Source organism: Sapajus apella, unplaced genomic scaffold (genome assembly GCF_009761245.1).
Source record: "Sapajus apella isolate SASKATOON/1434 unplaced genomic scaffold, GSC_monkey_1.0 scaffold108, whole genome shotgun sequence".
NCBI lineage: Eukaryota > Metazoa > Chordata > Mammalia > Primates > Cebidae > Sapajus > Sapajus apella.
In genome coordinates, this window is record NW_022437048.1 from 5,443,058 (window position 1) to 5,458,630 (window position 15,573).

At 38.7% G+C, this 15,573-nt stretch overlaps 1 protein-coding gene across 17 annotated transcripts in view; it reads left to right on the forward strand.

Annotated features, from left to right (window-relative positions):
- RUFY3 (RUN and FYVE domain containing 3) overlaps positions 1–15,573 on the forward strand; it is a 96,989-nt gene that overhangs the window by 56,857 nt on the left and 24,559 nt on the right. For all 17 annotated transcript variants that reach the window (XR_004263058.1, XR_004263057.1, XM_032259338.1 and 14 more), the window contains 5 exons: positions 1,900–2,023; positions 5,272–5,333; positions 7,164–7,229; positions 9,443–9,512; positions 15,283–15,375. Coding sequence is in view for 15 of the 17 variants with exons in the window: in XM_032259338.1 (XP_032115229.1) it covers positions 1,900–2,023; positions 5,272–5,333; positions 7,164–7,229; positions 9,443–9,512; positions 15,283–15,375 (415 nt within the window). In the remaining 2 variants the exon portion in view is untranslated. The remainder of the gene's footprint in view (positions 1–1,899; positions 2,024–5,271; positions 5,334–7,163; positions 7,230–9,442; positions 9,513–15,282; positions 15,376–15,573) is intronic.

The following is a 15,573-nucleotide window of genomic DNA, read 5'->3' on the forward strand; positions in this document are numbered from 1 at the left end:
AGCAATATTGAGTAGAAAGTACAGAGATTTTTCATATATCCCCTTCCCCCCTGGCAACCTCCGTCATTATCAACATCCCACACCAGAGTGGTACATTTGTTAAAACTGGTGAACCTCAATTGACACATCATTATCTCCCAAAGTTCATAGTTTACATTAGGGTTACTCTTGGCATTGTATGTTTTATGGATTTTGACAGATGTATACTATAATGACATGTATCCATATGTCATTATAATATCATGCAAAATACTTTCACTGCCCTAAAAAATCCTGTGTGCTCCACCTATTTATCTCTCTGTCCTCCAACCCCAGGTAACCACTGATCGTGCTGTGATTGTTTTGTGGCTACTAGGGGTTTACTGTCTCTATAGTTTTGCCTTTTCCAGAATGTCATGTAGTCGGAATCATACAGTACATGGCGTTTTCAGACTGGCACCTTTTACTTAGTAATATGCATTTTAGTTTCCTCCATGGTTTGACAGCTCCCTTTTTTAGTGCCCAATCATATGCCATTGTCCATTCATCTACTGAAGGACATCTTGGTTGCTCCCAAAATTTGGCAATTAAGAGTAAAGCTGCTATAAACACATGTATGTGGGTTTTTGTGTGGACATAGGTTTTTAACTCACCAAGGAATACAATAGTTAGATCATATGAATTATGTTCACTGGTTTTTTGTGTATTAGTAATTTAGGTGCATTATAAGCAGTATTTAATTATCTATGGATTTTGAATAATTTTTTTTTGTTTTTTGAGACAGCGTCTCTCTCTGTTGTCCAGGCTGGAGTGCAGTGGCATGATCTCAGCTCACTGAAACCTCTGCCTCCTGGATTCAAGCAATTCTCCTGTTTCAGCCTCCCGAGTAGCCAGAACTATAGGCATCTGCCACCATGCCCAGCTGATTGTTGTATTTTTAGTAGAGATCGGGTTTCACCATATTGACCAGGCTGGTCTCAAACTCCTGACCTTGTGACCTGCCCCAACCTCCCAAAGTGCTGGGATTACAAGCATGAGACACCACGCCCAGCCAGAATTTTTTTTTTTTTTTTTTGAGACAGAGTCTCACTCTGTCACCCAGGCTGGAGTGCAGTGGCGTCATCTTAGCTCAGTGCAACCTCCACCTTCTGGGTTCAAGCAATTCTCCTGCCTCAGCCTCCTGAGTAGCTGGGATTACAGGCATGCTGCACTGCACCCCACTAATTTTTGTGTTTTTAGTAGAGACAGGGTTTCGCCATGTTGACCAGGCCGGTCTGGAACTCCTGAGCTCAAGTGATGTGATCCATCCACCTCGGCCTCCCAAAGTGCTGGGATTACAGGCATGAGCTGCTGTGCCCAGCCAATAATTTTTATCCATTCAGAATTTTTTTGTTGTTTGCTCTTAGTAAAGATGGGGTCTTACTGTGTTGCTCACATTGGTCTGAAACTCCTGGGCTCAAGCAGTCCTCCTGCCTTGGCCTCCCCAAGTGCTGGGATTACAGATGTGAACCACCACACCCAGCTACCAAACAAATGTTTTAAGATACATAAAAGATTGAAAAATTATCTGATGATGCATCACAAATACAAATATGTCAAAAAAGTCTGAATACCTGCCTCAACCACAGTAGTGTTCAATCACATGTCTTTCTGCCAGACTATTATCTAAATAATATATTCATACACCTATTATCTTTTCTCTTTTAAAAAATTTTTTCACCAGTGCCACTTGCCAACAGCCACCTATTATCTAAAAATAAAATATTTACTAAAGACTTTCTTTTTACAGTCTTTTTATTGTTTTTGTAGGTGACTGTAATCAACCATGAAGCAAACACTTTTGTCCTTGTCTTATGGCTATGTCACTGGTTTTTTTGAGATTTTTGTTACAATAAGGAATTCTGTGGATTTCTCTTACAGTGAATTCTATGAACCCAATGCCCTCATGATGGAAGAAGAAGGAGCCATAATTGCTGGTCTGCTCGTGGGTCTGAATGTCATTGATGCCAATTTCTGTATGAAAGGAGAAGACCTGGACTCTCAGGTATGGGAAAGATACTCATTCCCATGTATGTCACTCTGAGTTCTGCTGTCTCAGAATTGAATTGATTAGATTAAACCAACCAAATTAGGGCATCTTCTATGAGTCATAAACAGGATTTTCTTCCATTTTGATGTGAATATAAAAAATTAGGTTATTTTTCCATCCAGGATTTTCAAGAAGCTGAGGCAAGGAGAAAACCTAAGGCATCAGTACTTTTTTCATGCTTGTCAAGAAATAGCAAGGTCATTAAGATTTATGTTACTAATTACTAATTCTTATCTTTTAAGAAAGAGGAACCAGGTAGCAGGAAGCAGAACATAAAAGTAGACATGGAATGTGACCGCTGAAGCACAGTATCACACAGAGAGATTTAAGCCCCCGGATGTCTGTATGCCTCCCTGACAGCAGCCAGGCCTACCACAAGAGCTTGGAAGAGTGGAGTTTTCTCCTTACTCCCCCGAGGAAGGAGACTTCTCGGCCATCTTGGACGTCTTCTTCCCTAGCTAGCTAAACAGCAGGCACTTTCACAGCGCTGGTGCTGCTGCACAGCCAGGGCGCTCTCCAGCAGCCCTTATGTGGGCTTGACAGAGGGCTTACAACATCTTGCCTTAGGGTCACCTGTTTTTCCAATGCCACTTCAGTCCCATACTTCTTGATCTGAGACTTATTAGTAAGATAAAGATTATATGTTTATATTTATGTATATATTTATGATGACATGTGAATAGCTATGTGATTATGATTATATATAGGAATAACTATGTAACTATATCTCTAATTGTTTTCTAATTCTGTATTTATATGAGAGCAGACTGAGGCCTCAGACCTTTGCCTCAGCTCTTGCGGGGTTTCCCCCTCACAGTTTTGCTTTCTTGTCTTTCATTGATTCATTGGAGTAGCACTTTTAATTCCCTTCAAGAACTCTTCCTTTGCTTTTACAACCTGGCTGTTTGGCCTAAAGAGCCTACCTTTTGGCCTGTCTTGGCTTTTGACATGCCTTCTTCACTGAGCTTAATTTCTTTCTGGTTTTTGATTTAAAGTAAGAAATGTGCAATTCTTCCTTTCACTTGAACACTTAGTGACCATTGCAGGGTTGTTAATTGGCCTAATTTCAGCATCATTGTGTCTTAGGGAATAGGGAGGCCAAGGAAAAGGGAGAGAGACTGGGGAACAGCCAGTCAGTAAAGCAGTTAGAACACACACATTTATGGATTGCTTGCCGTCTTATATGGGTGTAGTCCATGGAGCCCCAAAATAATTTTGATAGTAACATCAAAGATCACTGATTACAGATGATCATAATAGATATAATAATAATAAAAAAGTTTGAAATGTGAGAATTACCAAAACGTGAAATTCATACATGAAGCAAACACATGCTGTTGGAAAAATGGCACTAATAGCCTTGCTTGACACAGGGTTGCCACAAACCTTCAATTTGTAAAAAATGCTGTATCTGTGAAGTACAAAAAGCAAAGTGCAGTAAAACGAGGGGTGTGTGTGTGTGTGTGTGTGTGTGTGTGTATTACAGGGTTAGGGACACCACGTGGTAGAAACACTTCACATAGTAGAAAATTCAAATACAACTTTTTATTCCCAAAAAGCATAAGTACTAATAGCATACGATTGACCAGAGGCCTTACTGATAACATAAACAGTCAATTAATACTATTTTGTATATTACATATACATTGATATGTATATATTTGTTTTGTTTTGAGATAAAGTCTCACTCTGTCATCCAGACTGGAGTGCAGTGACGTGAACTCAGCTCCGATGCAACCTCTGCCCCCCAGGCTCAATTGATTCTCCCACCTTAGCCTTCGGAGTAGCTGGGACTACAGGAGCATGCCACCACACCCAGCTAATTTTTTTGTATTTTTTGTAGAGACAGTTTTGCCATGTTGCCCAGGCTGGTCTTGAACTCCTGAGCTCAAGCAATCCTCCTGTCTTGGCCTCCCAAAGTGCTGGGTTTATAGGCATGAGCCACTGTGCCTGGCTTGTTGTATATTTCATATGCTGTATTCTTACAATAAAGTAAGCTAGAGAAAATAAAATGTTGTAAGAAAATTATAAAGATGAGAAAATATATTTACCATTCACTTAAATGAATGGATCATCATAAAGGAACCACATTATCATAAAGGTCCTCACACTAACCAGGTTGACAAGGAGGAGGAATAGGAAGGAGGTTGATCTTGCTGTCTCAGGAGTGGCAGAGATGGAGGGAAATCTTTGTATAAGTGGACTTGCACAGTTCAAAGTCGTGTTATTCAAGGATCAACCGTACAGTTGTCCTTCAGTATCCAGGGGGAATTGTTTCCAGGACCTCCATGGCTATGAAAACCCATGATGCTCAAACCCCTTACAGTCAGCCCTCTCTGTCCTTTGGGTTTTAGGAGCTGCTGATAAGGAGAACCAACTGTACTAAAGGCCATTAAAGCATGGTAGTTAAGAGTAAAGGCTCTGAAGCTAACTGCCTAGGTTCAGATTCTGGCTTCCTCATTTTCTAGCTGAATATATTTGTAATTACTTAGTTTCTTAGTGCTTCAGATTCCTTGATGTAATGCAGTTAGAACAGGGCCTAGCACATATTAATTGCCCAGTAAATAAAGCTAATGTTTTCTCTTTGATTACTTCTCACCCATTCTGTATGAAATACTATGACAGACTTCCGTTATGTTTTGTTCTGGTAAAATAGAAAGGGGAATAGGATCTTTTAAAAAGAAATAAGCTAAGTAATAAAATGGCAGTCTTGAAAAATGAAGACATGTACATCAGTGAAAGTTTGGAGGAATAGACACCAAAATGTTAGCAATGGTCATCTTCCTGTGGTTGGGATTATGAGTGTTTAATATTACTGCCCCTTTGTTTAGCTGTATTTTCTGAAACTTCTACAGGGGAAATGTGCTAATTTTTAAAAAGTTATTTCTAAAAATAAACAAGGATTCAGTAGTGGAATACCTGAAATAAGCAAAAGAGAAACTTTAGACCTTATTTATATTAAGTATTCTGTTGACTGTTTTAGTTATGATCTGGTCTTCCAGTCCTATTGACACAAAATCTTGATTTTTTACTTCCAACCCTTGTCAATACTTGATTTAACTAAAAGTAAAACAGTAAATTTTTAATCATAAATGTCTAGAAATTGTCATGACTGTATTATGTTTTGAGTGCCTAGAGACATTTTGTTATGGCTTGTAAAGAATATCTAATTTTATATTAAAATCTGAAAATTATCTCTGTAGGTTGGAGTTATAGATTTTTCAATGTATCTCAAGGACGGGAACAGCAGTAAAGGTAGTGAAGGGTACGTACAAAAAAAATAGGTTTCTTTTCTCCCGATGTGGTATTTATTTTCCTTTGGTAGTATTTAAAGTTTATAACAACACTGTTTTAACAGATTTGCTGAAAGCATTTCTAATCATATAGCTTTAACAAAGTGTTGCCAAAAATATCTGACTATTATGCCTACCATTAAACACTAAAAGGGTTTTTGTTTTGTTTAATAATTTTCCTGCTATGTGGTTCCAGGGGCAAATAAAATAAAAATTTTCTAGAGGATTTCAGTTCTCCATCTCTTATAGTAGATTTTTAAACATAGTCATTTTGACAAGAGGGATTACTTTCTCAGTTTGCTTAAAATTGGCAATATGAAATATGCACCATGAGGTTATGTAAAATGTTAACATTAGGGGAAACTGAGTGAAGGTACATGGGAACTCTGTACTGCCTTTATACCTCCTCTTGTAAATCTAAAATTATGTTAAACAGTTTTAAAATATTCATTATGATACTTAGTAATTAGAGATCAGAAGCACATCTATACGCTTTATAAATTTAGCCATTAAAAACATAATTAGTCTGATATTTTTAATTTTTGACATTGAGCTAAAATTATCTCACTGTTATTTTGGTAATTGTATAGATATGGGGCCTTAATTTTATCTTTCAACTGAAAAAGCTGGCTGTTTAACTTTTGTCTATTACAGATTAGTTGGTTGTAGAAGTGAACCTTCTTTATCTTCAGTTTGTTTTTCATGTAATAATAAACATTTGGGCCCTGCACAGTGTCTTATGCCTATAATCCCGGCACTTTGGGAGGCCAAGGTGGGGGAATCACCTGAGGTCAACATGGTGAAACCCCTCTCTAAAAAAAAAAAAAAAAAATGGCCAGGCGCGGTGGCTCACGCCTATAATCCCAGCACTTTGGGAGGCCGAGGAGGGTGGATCACGAGGTCAAGAGATCGAGACCATCCTGGTCAACATAGTGAAACCCCGTCTCTACCAAAAATACAAAAATTAGCTGGGCATGGTGGTGCACGCCTGTAGTCCCAGCTACTCGGGAGGCTGAGGCAGGAGAATGGCTTGAACCCAGGAGGCAGAGGTTGCGGTGAGCCGAGATCGCGCCATTGCACTCCAGCCTGGGTAACAAGAGCGAAACTCCGTCTCAAAAAAAAAAAAAAAAAAAAAAAAAAAAAACAGCCCAGCATGATGGCGGGTTCCTGTAATCCCAGCTACCCTGGAGGCTGAGGCGGGAGAATCACTTAAACTCAGGAGGCAGAGGTTGCATTGAACTGAGATTGCGCCATTGCACTCCACCCTGTGTGACAGAGCAAGACTTTATCTCAAAAGAAAAAATAATAATAAAGATAAATATTTGATTTTTATGAAAAAATTTTTAACCATTCACTTTAAATGTTAATAGCACAGGCAAATATTTAGTCTTTGCGAATAGCTGTATTACATCAGAGTGAGCTTAGTTCAAGTCCTGTAACAAATGGAAAATTGCTACTACAAATACTATTAGTGAAACTAAAAAATCTATTAACAAGAAAATTTTTTATCCTTTAAATGCCTCTAATAGATTGCAATATCATGCCTATGATCTAAGTTATTAATACTAAGGTTTGTAAGCTATAACAAGAGCTTTATTAGTGTGGGGTTGTGTCATTTTTAAACTCCTGACTTTTTCTTGTTGATATGTCAAGAGGGTTTACATCAAATCTGTCTTATGGTTCAGTGTATCTGTGCCACAGTTTTTTTCTATGTTTTATGAAAAGATGGGGTGGGGTAGGGTTGGGATCTTGGTATTTCTTACGTTATTTATTTTATTTCTATTTTCTCCCTCTCCCCCAAGAGACGGTCAGATTACTGCAATTCTGGACCAGAAGAACTATGTAGAAGAACTGAACAGACATTTGAAGTAAATAATGAATAAGTATATTACTTACTTACTTTACTGGGGAATTGTTGAGGGAGAAGGGAAGAGTAAAATGATGAGCAGTGAGGATAAATTCAGACAATGCTCAACAAATATATGTAGAATTCAGTGCTTGCCAGGCACTGAATTATATAACTCAACGCTTGCCAGGCGCTGAGTTAGCCACTAGATGAATAAATGACATTTAACAGTTTTGGTGACCTTTAGTGAAAGGCAATATATAATGTCATATATAATATATAATAATAGAGTATGTAATATTATGTATGTAGTTATAACTCTAGTGATAAAATAAATGCATAAATACATTCAGTTAAGATTTTTAAAATGTGTAACATACACAGTTGAAAATTGGTAGCTTTTTGTTTAGCATATATAGTCACATATTTCAGGACTGATCTTGGGTAAACCACTCATTACATTAGTACCTTTAAATTCATCATATCGTCCAGGTGTGGTGGCTCAAGCCTGTAGTTCCAACACTTTGAGAGGCCAAGGCCGGAGGATCGTTTGAGCTCAGGAGTTTGAGACCAGCTGGTAACATAGCAAGACCTTGTCTACTAAAAAACTCAAGAAAACTAGTTGGGTGTGCACCTGTAGTCCCAGCTACCTGTGAGGCCAGCCTGGGTTACCGAGTGATACCCTGTCTAAAAAGAAAAAAAAAAAAATACTTATTTTGCTTCCCTGCATTTCTCATTTATACATTGAATTAATAGCATTAATTTACCCTTCACCATTATTACAGTTAATTCGGCAAGTTTTCACCAAGTACAGTAGTTCCCCCTTATGTGGAGGGTATACATTTGGTACTATCTGAAACCACAGACAGTACCAAATCCTACATATACTGTGTTTTTTCCTCTACATATATACCTGTGATAAAGTTTAATTTACAAATTAGGCGAGGCAGGAGATTAGCAACAATAATAAAATAGAACAGTTTTAACAATAGACTATAACAAAAGAAATATGAATGCAGTGTCTCCCTCAGAGTATCTTATTGTATTATTTTCATCTATTTTTGAACCACAGTTGAGTTCAGGTAACTGAAACCACAGAAAGCAAAACTATAGATAAGAGGAGCCGACTGTAGTTTCAGAACTTTACAGAACATGAAACAGTTTTCTCTCCCTTGAGAAGAGCTATCCAAAAACTACTGGTATTCTCAAGTACTTTGATGTTCTTGTTATGTTAAGACTACTGAATAATTTTGAAGAATAATTAATGTATTCATCAATTATTATCTTGTTTGTAGTTCTCTTATGAAAAAGTAGACATTTTAATTTAAATAAAACTTATGATTATACTGCTATCAGTAACATTTTGAGTAGTCTTGGTTCCACCTAGCAAATTCAATAGTTTAAGTACATTTTCTCTGGGGTCCGAGAACTAATATAATGACTGTAATAAACTATGGAGATGTTAGCCAAGCAAAATATGGTTACAGTTCACAATGAAATATAAACAATGGCACTATTCTTTGCTCTTTCTTTGCATTAGTTTCTTTAACTGTAATTGAGAATACCTAACATAAACGGTTGTTGAAAGGAATACATTCAGTAATGCAAATGACAGAATTTAGAAGAGGGCTTGGTACGTGTAAGCACTTAATTCATAGAGCCTGTTACGATCATATGTAGACAAACTTTAAAGTTTACTGCATAGGGAATGAACTCTTTTATTTCATTGAATAAATACTTACTGAATTAAAACTCAAATGCCAAAGATACAGCAGTTGAAGCAGACACTGCCTTCTGTAAGATTAGAGGTCAAGAATTGTGAGCATTAAGGCTGGGCGTGGTACCTCATGCCTATAATCCCAGCACTCTGGAAGGCCAAGGCACGCGGATCACTGGAGGTCAGGAGTTCGAGAGCAGCCTGGGCAACATGGTGAAACCCTGTCTCCACCAAAAAATACAAAAATTAACTGGATTTGGTGGTGCGGGCCTATAGTCCCTAGCTTCTCGGGAAGCTGAGGCACGAGAATTTTTTGAACCCAGAAGGCAGAGGTTGCAATGAGCCAAGATTGCACTTCTGCACTCCAGTCTCGGCAGCAGAGTAAGACTCTGTCTAAAAAAAAGGAATCGTGAACATTAGACAATACAATGGAGGCTAAGTGTGAAAGGTTTAAAAAGGATGGTACAGAGTATTGTTCTGTTATCCAAAAGTGACCATTTTTTTTCTTCTCTTGATAGTGCTACTGTAAACAACCTTCAGGCAAAAGTAGATGCATTAGAAAAATCCAACACTAAACTGACAGAGGAGGTAAGTTTTGTTAATTCTTTGATTGACTTGTAGAATTTAATATGCATTAGTAGAACCAATAATTTTTATGTAACCTTGGAAAGGAAGAACTTGACTTTTCAAATAAAATCAACTGTAATGCGTAACTCCTTATTCTGACTAGAATGGCCAGTTGGCTTATTGGAGGGGTCTCATTTACCCAGTTGGACTGTGTAGGGGCATGTTGCCTGGATGATGAAGTATCTTAGTTTATTTTGTGTGCATATTTTGCCTGGGCTAACCTAGAATAAATGTTTAGCATATAGTACGTTCATCATTTATTCATTCAGTGAACATTTCAGACACTGTTTATGTGCAAGAGCTAGACAAATATTTATATGTGCCAGGCATTGATTTATGTTCCAGATTGGCAAACTCCCCACCCCCTACGTCCTTCTTTTCTTCCTGGGACAGTTACATAGATAAGGTAAAGAGTTCTGGTCAGAAGATCAGTGATCTCTGCTTACAAATCATGCTTATGTAAGCCATGTGCTCCTGAGTAAGTCAGTCACTTGACCTCTAAGAGGCCCAGTTCCCTCACTGGAAAATGAGAGTGCTTACAATGCACATGCCTTTCAGCCTCACAGTTAACTCTGAAGATCAGGTAAGAATAGACAAGAATGTAAAAACTCTTAGAAAAGTCCATAAAATAAGAACAGAAAAATAACCTCATGTTTTACTTCTAATAAAAAGATTTTTTCCCTAACTTGCCAAAGCCTTAGCTAGAGATATTTTTTCTTTAAATAGCATTAGATGTTTTTACTAAAAATACGAAATAACATTATCCAGATGGCAAAGAGTTTACCTTCTTTATTTCTTTTTCTTTTTTTGAGATAGTATCTCGCTCTGTTGTCCAGGCTGGAGTGCAGCAGCACAATGGCTCACTGCAACCCCTGCCCCCTGGGCTCAAGTGATCTCCCACCTCAGCCTCCCAAGTAGCTGGGATCACAGGCACGCACCACCATGCCTGGCTGTTTTTAGTAGAGACAGGGTCTTGCCATGTTGCCCAGGTTGGTTGTGAACTGCTGAGCTCAAGCGACCTGCCCACCTCAGCCTTCCAAAGTGGTAAAATTATAGGTGTAAGCCACTGTGCCTGGCCTACCTTCTTCATTTCTGATTATAATAATGCCCATAAACCCCAATGGGATGAATTTAGTTTAAATAAAATCAAATTAAAACACTAGTCAGGAAGATGCTTTTAATCGGTTTTTCTTTAAAATGAACACTTTCATTGTTACAGTTTTAAAATACCTTTTTTATTACTCTGTGGCTTTTTTGAAGCTCTATGGCCTTCATTTCTGGAAAAAAAAATTTAATTTTATATATCTTAAAGCTTTAATTTATGCTTATGGTCCTTAGAATCTTATCACATAGGCTTTTGGAATGTTCAGCACAGATTTTTTTACTGTGATTCTGCTGCTACTATATTGAAGCAGTACAGCATAGCAATTAAGCATGATCTCTAAAGCTAGGCTACTTGGGTTCATGTCCTCGCTCTGGCACTTGCTAGTCTTATTTTGTATTTTTTTTAATTAAATTTTACTTTTTTTGAGCCAGAGTCTCTCTCTCTCACCCAGGTTGGGGTGCAATGGCACCATCTTGGCTCACTGAAACTTCCATTTCCTGGGTACAAGTGATTCTTCTGCCTCAGCCTCCCAAGTAGCTGGGACTACAGCTGTGTGCCACCACACCAGCTAATTTTTTTTGTATTTTTAATAAGAGGAGGGTTTTCACCATGTTTACCAGGCTAGTCTTGAACTCCCTGACCTTGTGATCCACCCACCTTGGCCTCTAAACTGCTGGGATTACATGAGTCACTGCACCTGGCTTTTTTTTTTTTTTTTTTTTTTTTCCCCGAGACAGAGTCTCACTATCTTGCCCAGGCTGGAGTGCAGTGGTATGATCTCAGCTCACTGTAGACACCACTCAATGCAACCTCCGCCTCCTGGTTCAAGCAATTCTCCTGCCTCACTCTCCCGAGTAGCTGGGACTACGGGCATATACCACCACACCTAGCTGACCAGGTTGGCCAGGCTGGCCTTAAATTCCTGACCCTAGATGATCTATCCGCCTCGGCCTCCCAAAGTGCTGGAATTATAGGCATGAGCCATTATACCTGGCACTTGCTAGGCTTCTAATCTTTTGCCAGTTACTTAAGCCGTTATTCCTTGATTTGCTTTATCTGTAACATGGAAATAGCAGTAATAATTATTTTATGAGATTGTTGTGTGAAATGGTTTGTTTTTTTTTGTTTGTTTTTTTTTTTTTTTTTTTTTTTTTTTTGAGACGGAGTTTTGCTCTTTTTACCCAGGCTGGAGTGCAATGGCGCGATCTCGGCTCACCGCAACCTCCATCTCCTGGGTTCAGGCAATTCTCCTGCCTCAGCCTCCTGAGTAGCTGGGATTATAGGCACGTACCACCATGCCCAGCTAATTTTTTGTATTTTTAGTAGAGACGGGGTTTCACCATGTTGACCAGGATGGTCTCGATCTCTTGACCTCGTGATCCACCCGCCTCGGCCTCCCAAAGTGCTGGGATTACAGGCTTGAGCCACCGCGCCCGGCCGTGAAATGGTTTAATACATGATTAGGGCTTAGAACAGTACCTGGCACATCATAAGCACTCAATAAATATAGTTGTTAATTTTATTCCCTCAGTCGTATGACTTGTCATCCTTAGATTTATTATAATATTTTAATACTAAAAATATTCATTTATTCATTTACTTATTTTACCAATAACACTTATTTTCTTAAATAAAATATGCTTTAAGAGAGCAGATAAGGCTCATTAGTTCTGTCTTTTCTCATTTCCATTTTGGGTTTAAGAGGGCCAGTAAGGCCAGGCACGGTGGCTCACACCTTTACCCTAGCACTTTGGGACGTCAAGGTGGGTGGGTCACTTGAGGCCAGGATTCCAAGACCAGCCTGGGCAACATGGCAAAATCTTTTCTCAGGAAAAAAAAAAAAAAACGGCCAGTAGAATAAGATAGGAGACCTCTTTTCCCCTCCTGGGATTTGAACTTGAATGACTGACTAAGAAGAATTAGGCAGATGAAGATATAAATATCCACTTCAGGCCAGGCACGGTGACTCAAACCTATAATCCCAGCCCTTTGGAAGCCAAGGCAGGAGGATCATTTGAGGCCAAGAGTTAAGACTAGCCTGGGAAACAGTGAAACCCCATCTCTACACAAAATTAGCCAGGTGTTGTGGTGCATACCTGTAGCCCCAGCTATTTGAGAGGCTGAGGAGGGAGGATTGCTTGAGCCCAAGAGACAAAGGCTTCATTAGCTAAGCTTGTGCCACCATGTTCCAGCCTGGGCGACAGAGGAGACCCTGTCTCAAATAAATAAATAGATAGATAAATAAATGTCCACTTCATTATTGGTAAAGCTGAATTGGAAAGCCTCCTATATCTGCAGCCATAATCAGGTTTCCTAATAGTTTCTCTTAAATCAAGATTTTCAAACAACCCTCCTGAGGGCAAACTTGAATCTAAAGAAGAGACCAACTTGCCCAGAAGTAGTTTCGTGCACATTTTTAGGCCACCGGATCCGAGAGAGAATTGAGCTTCCAGGCCTGCCCCCAGAAAGCATGAGCTTCTCTGTACTTACCATGTTAGGACAGGAACTGAGCAGAGCCTGCACCTGCTGCTAGTGAGGAGATAATAATTGAGAAGGAGACGAGCCTGGCTGGAGGAGCATGATTGGTTATTCCTCCCAGCCTCATGCAGGCACCTTCACATTTTCTGGAAGTTTTAGTAGGTGCAGAGAAGGGAAAAGTGTTTCTGCCTTGCTTTTTTCTTCTGAGAAATAAAGATATAAATGTTTCCCCATAGCAGTTTACTGCTACTAACATTACCTGATTTTTTTAGGCATTGAAATAAAAAATCTCCTCAATGCTTAATAAGATCTTTTAGCATTAGAACTTTGGAGTTCATTTTTTAAATCTTTTTAGAAATCTATAAAAGATCTTATGAAGAATTTGTCACATGGGTTCCATGGTGTGACAGGACCTATTTATTTATTGATTTTTCTTTCATTTTTTTTTTAAATTATACTTTAAGTTCTGAGATACATGTGTAGATCTTGCAGGATTGTTACATACATATACACATGTCATGGTGGTTTGCTGCCTCTATCTCCCTGCCACCTACATTAGGTATGCCTCCTAATGTTATCCCTCCCCTAGCCCCCAAACCCCAACTGATCCCAGTGTATGATGTTTCCCTCCTTGTGTCCATGTCTTCTCATTGTTTAACACTCACTTAAGAGTGAGAACATGTGGTTGGTTTTCTGTTCTTGTGTCAGTTGGCTGAGAATGATGGTTTCCAGTTTCATCCATGTCTCTGCAAAGGACATGAACTCATCCTTTTGTATGGCTGCATAGTATTCCATGGTGTATATGTGCCACATTTTCTTTATCCCAGTCTATCATTGATGAGCATTTGGGTTGGTTCCAAGTCTTTACTATTGTAAACAGAAGCCGCAATGAACATACGTGTGCATGTGTCTTTATAATAGAACGATTTATAATCCTTTGGGTATATATCCAGTAATGGGATTGCTGGGTCAAATGGTATTTCTATTTCTAGATCCATGAGGAATCGCCACACTGTCTTCCACAATGGTTGAACTAATTTACACTCCCACCAACAGTGTAAAAGTGTTCCTATTTCTCTACATCCTCTCCAGCATCTGTTGTCTCCAGATTTTTTCATGATTGCCATTCTAACTGGTGTGAGATGGTATCTCAGTGTGGTTTTGATTTGCATTTCTCTAATGACCAGTGATGATGAGCATTTTTTCATATGCTTGTTGGCTGTATAAATGTCTTCATTTGAAAAGTGTCTGTTTATGTCCTTTGCCCACTTTTTGCTGGGGTTGTTTTTTTCTTGTAAATTTGTTTTAGTTCTTTGTAGTTTCTGGATATTAGCTCTTTGCCAGATAGGTAGCTTGCAAAAATTTTTTCCCATCCTGTTGGTTGCCGGTTCACTCTAAAGATATTTTGCTGTGTAGAAGCTCTTAAGTCTAATTAGATCCCATTTGTCTATTTTGGCTTTTGTTGCCATTGCTTTTGGTGTTTTAGTCATGAAGTCCTTGCCTATGCCTATGGACAGGACCTATTTATTAAACATTTTAGAAGTAGACATTCTTAATAAATATATCTTTTTCTTACTAATAAGAACATCCTTGAGATAATCTTAAGTTAAAACTTTTCATATAAAAGTAGCAATAAGGAGATATGTTTTATTTTTATTTAGCCTCATCTAAAAATATTCTTGGCCAGGTGTGGTGGCTCATGCCTATAAACCCAGCACTTTGAGAGGCCAAGGTGGACAGATCTCTTGAAGCCAGAAGTTCAACACCAGCCTGGCTAACATGGTGAAACCTTGTCTCTATGAAAAATACAAAAATTACCTGGGCATGGTGGTGGATGCCTGTAGTCACAGGTAGTCAGGAGGCTAATGCATGAGAATTTCCTGAACCCAGGAGGCAGAGGTTACGGTGAGCTGAGATCGCACCACTGCTTTCCAGGCTGGGCAATAGAGTGAGGCCCTGTCTCAGAAAAATAGAGAAAGAAAAATATTTCTCTTGAGTTCCCTGTAAGAACATTTTTATTGGGTTATAGCTTGCTTGCTTTTTAAGAATATACAAGCCTAAAAATTACATCCTAGCTGATCGTGAATTATCTTAACACTATGTTAATTTTAAAAAGATAAAAGATTATTTTTAAAATTTTATCCACAGCTTGCAGTTGCAAACAACAGGATCATTACCTTACAAGAAGAAATGGAACGAGTTAAAGAGGAAAGTTCCTACATACTGGAATCCAATCGGAAGGTTAATCTTGCTGGATTTGTAAAATATTCATAGAGAGCATATCAGCTTGTTAGTGGTAAAGGAGAGTCTCTAAAGGACTATTTTAAGCAGCAGGCCTGTATCAAGCACACTGTTTTTATTTGGACTCTATGCATAATTTTGTGATAAAGGTTGTGGGAGGGAGCGTCATGCCCCTTTTCCTACAAGATGCTTCTTGGC